This window comes from Dendrobium catenatum, unplaced genomic scaffold (assembly GCF_001605985.2).
Source record: "Dendrobium catenatum unplaced genomic scaffold, ASM160598v2 fragScaff_scaffold_967, whole genome shotgun sequence".
Classification (NCBI taxonomy): domain Eukaryota; kingdom Viridiplantae; phylum Streptophyta; class Magnoliopsida; order Asparagales; family Orchidaceae; genus Dendrobium; species Dendrobium catenatum.
This window is the reverse complement of record NW_021319429.1, coordinates 247-3,306: the sequence shown is the minus strand read 5'-3', so window position 1 is coordinate 3,306 and position 3,060 is coordinate 247. Positions and strand designations below refer to the sequence as shown.

General features: G+C 44.7%; 1 protein-coding gene across 1 annotated transcript; it reads right to left on the bottom strand.

The window, feature by feature from the left end:
• Positions 1-1,597: 1,597 nt before the first annotated feature.
• On the bottom strand, positions 1,598-2,350 carry LOC110108240. The gene has a single exon (XM_020838801.1). It carries the CDS (start codon positions 2,348-2,350, stop codon positions 1,598-1,600), a length of 753 nt encoding a protein of 250 aa, XP_020694460.1.
• Positions 2,351-3,060: the final 710 nt, after the last annotated feature.

Here is a 3,060-nt window from a genome sequence, read left to right as displayed (position 1 = left end):
CTCGGTGGGTAACCATAAAACCCAAAAAATTTCCCGAGGCTACTCCAAATGCACATTTGGAGGGGTTGAGAGGCATGTTGTAAGATCGAAGGAGACGAAAACATTGCTCCAAATCAGAAATATGCTAAAATTTTTCAAGACTTTTCACTAGCATATCGTCTACATAGACTTCCATCGTATGCCCTATAAGGTCTTTAAACACCTTATTCATGAGGAGCTGATATGTGGCTCCTACATTCTTCAATCCGAAGGGCATAACCTGGTAGCAGTACAGTCCTCTGTCTGTTTGAAAAACAGTTGCTTCTTTGTCTACAGGATTCATTCTTATTTGATTGTAGCCTGAGTAGGCATCCATAAAGCTCAGTATTTGATGCCCGGACGTAGCATCAACGAGTTGGTCAATTCCAGGGAGTGGAAAGCAGTCTTTCGGACAGGCCTTATTGAGGCCTATATAATCAACACATATCCTCTAAGCTCAATTAGTCTTTTTTACCATCACCACATTTGTCAGCCATATGGGATAGTGCACTTCTCGTATGAATCCAGCCTCTAAGAGCTTGTCGACTTCTTTATCAATAGCTTGTTGGCACTCCGGTGCAAAACTTCGCTTTTTCTGAATAACTGGTTTGCACGTTGGGTTTGTATTGAGGGAGTGTATAATTACTTCACGACTGATTCCAAGCATGTCTGCCGGACTCCAGGCAAAGATGTCTTGATTTCTTTGTAAGAATTCTACATATTTTGTCTTCTCTTACTCCAAGAGTAATGATCCGATCTATATTATCCTTGAAGGATGTTCATCGGACAGGGAGATACAAACAAGATCTTCGACGGGGGAGACCTTCTGAAGAATGTCCTCGTTTCGTAGATCAAAATCTTTAATGCTTAAGGTGATTGATGGGGGTGGTTGAGCCTGTCGAAGATAGCAGGATTGTGCCTCTTGTTGATCTCCTCGTACTACGCCAGTTCCTGATGGAGTGAGAAATTTCAGCTTGAAATGTGGGATCGAAGCAACGATCCCGAAGATTGACTGTAATGGCCTTCCAAAGATAGCATTGTATGCTGATTCTGACTTCATGACAATAAACTAGATGGAGTGTGTGGCTTGTCGGGGGAATTTTCCCAGCACAACGAGAAGGTTTATCATACCTTCTACTCGTATAGGCCGATTATCAAATCCATATAGTGGACCTGCAGCGGGTTGGAGCTTCTCTCGAGCGAGGCCCATATTGAGAAATATGGAGTATAATAGAACATCTACAGAACTCCCATTGTCAATCAAGATCCTTTTGACTTTGTAACATGGGTCGCCGATCCCTGCACTTATTACGAGGGGATGATGAGGGGTATTTATTCCCTCTAAGTCAGAATCATCAAAAGCAATGGAATAATCGTCACGAGACTTCTTTGGTGTTGGTTCGTTAGTGGCCGCAATCAAGACTTGATTTGGCATTATAGACCCTCCGGCAATAGTTTCAATTTCACCAAATATTTGTCGATTGTTAGTCGACTGCCTTTGTTGTCGATTCTGCCCCTCAGCCGGAGCATCATCATCTTGTACTGGTGGATTGTTGATGAATTATCGGAGATATCCTTGTCAGATCAGTCTTTCGATTTCTTCCTTGAGCTGTCTACATGCTTCGGTAGTATGCCCACGGCTCCGATGGAAGTGGCAATATTGCTCCTGATTTCTGACATTGGGCTTCAAAGGTTGTGGCCACTTTACGCTCTCCTGGTCTCGGATGGCCATCAACACATTTGCTTTGGATACATTAAGCAGTGTGTACTCCTTCTCTTGGCGACGCTCTCGTCGTGGCTGAGAGGGCCGAGGGGGAAGATTATTATTCCACTGCTTCTTCCGTTGTGAGGATGGATTTTCCATTCCTGGTGTACTTTTTTGCTTCCCGGTTGTTTGTTCAAACTGTTTCCTATGAGCGTTAATGACTTCGTCGGCAGAGATTTGGGCTTCTACACGATGGATCAGATCCGCATATGAATGGACCGTATCTCGCATGAGTGCTGAGTAGAATGGTCCAGGACGAAGCCCTCCGAGGAATACGCCTCTAAGTAACTCGGGATCTACCCCTGGAATTTGCTGGGCTTCTGTAGAAAATCTTTGAAAGTACTCCTTGAGGGACTCATTTTCATTTTGGCGAATTTCTGAGAGGTGGGAAGAGTCTTTGACCATCCTCCGATTTGCAACAAAATGTTCGACAAATATTTTGGCTAATTTGACGAACATTCGGATAGATCCGGCGGGGAGTGAATAGAACCATGTTCGAGCTTGCCCTTTGAGGGTAGCTGTGAAGACTTGGCATAAAAGCGCATCAGAGGCTTGTTGGATGTGCATTATGGTTCTATAGTGATCAATATGTTCGTGCGGGTCAAATGTCCCGTCGTATGAATCGATGTTCAGAAGTTTGAACCTTGCTGGAATAGGGTGTTGAAGGATGGCTTTAGTCAAGGGGTGATGAATCCTGAAAATCTCTATGATGAAGAGATTGTCTTATATTTCCAACGGGGAACTCCTCTCATACTAGTCTTTGTAATTCATGTCGTAGGGCATTACGGGGGAGTTCGGCGATGTGTCGCCGAGTTAAGTCTTCGGGGGCATCCGGAGGAATGTGATATTGGCGGCCTACCCGCGAAGGATGTGTAGAGCTTGCTGTGTCAGCAAGCTCATTTTCTGGAGGTGTTGGAGGACGCATTCTTGATGGTGGAAGGGGAACTTCGACATGAAGAACATCTTCAAATTCTGGTGGATCTCGAGGAAGAAGTATATCTTCTTGAGGTGCTAGTGTCGGTCCTCGAGTTTCTCATAGGAGTTGAAGGATCTCATTATGCGATTCCTCCATCTTTCTGATATGATCTTCTAGGGATGGTCTTGAAGTTCCTTCTCCGACAGGGTTTCGACTACCAGGGTGAAAAGAGGTAGATGCCTGACGTCCTTGATTCATGGCTTGATTCCGAGATTGATGTGAATTGGAGCGGGAGGCTCCAAGGATGCGATTACTATGCCTATTGACCATGGCGGTGATGCTTCAGGATAGTGAGATTATC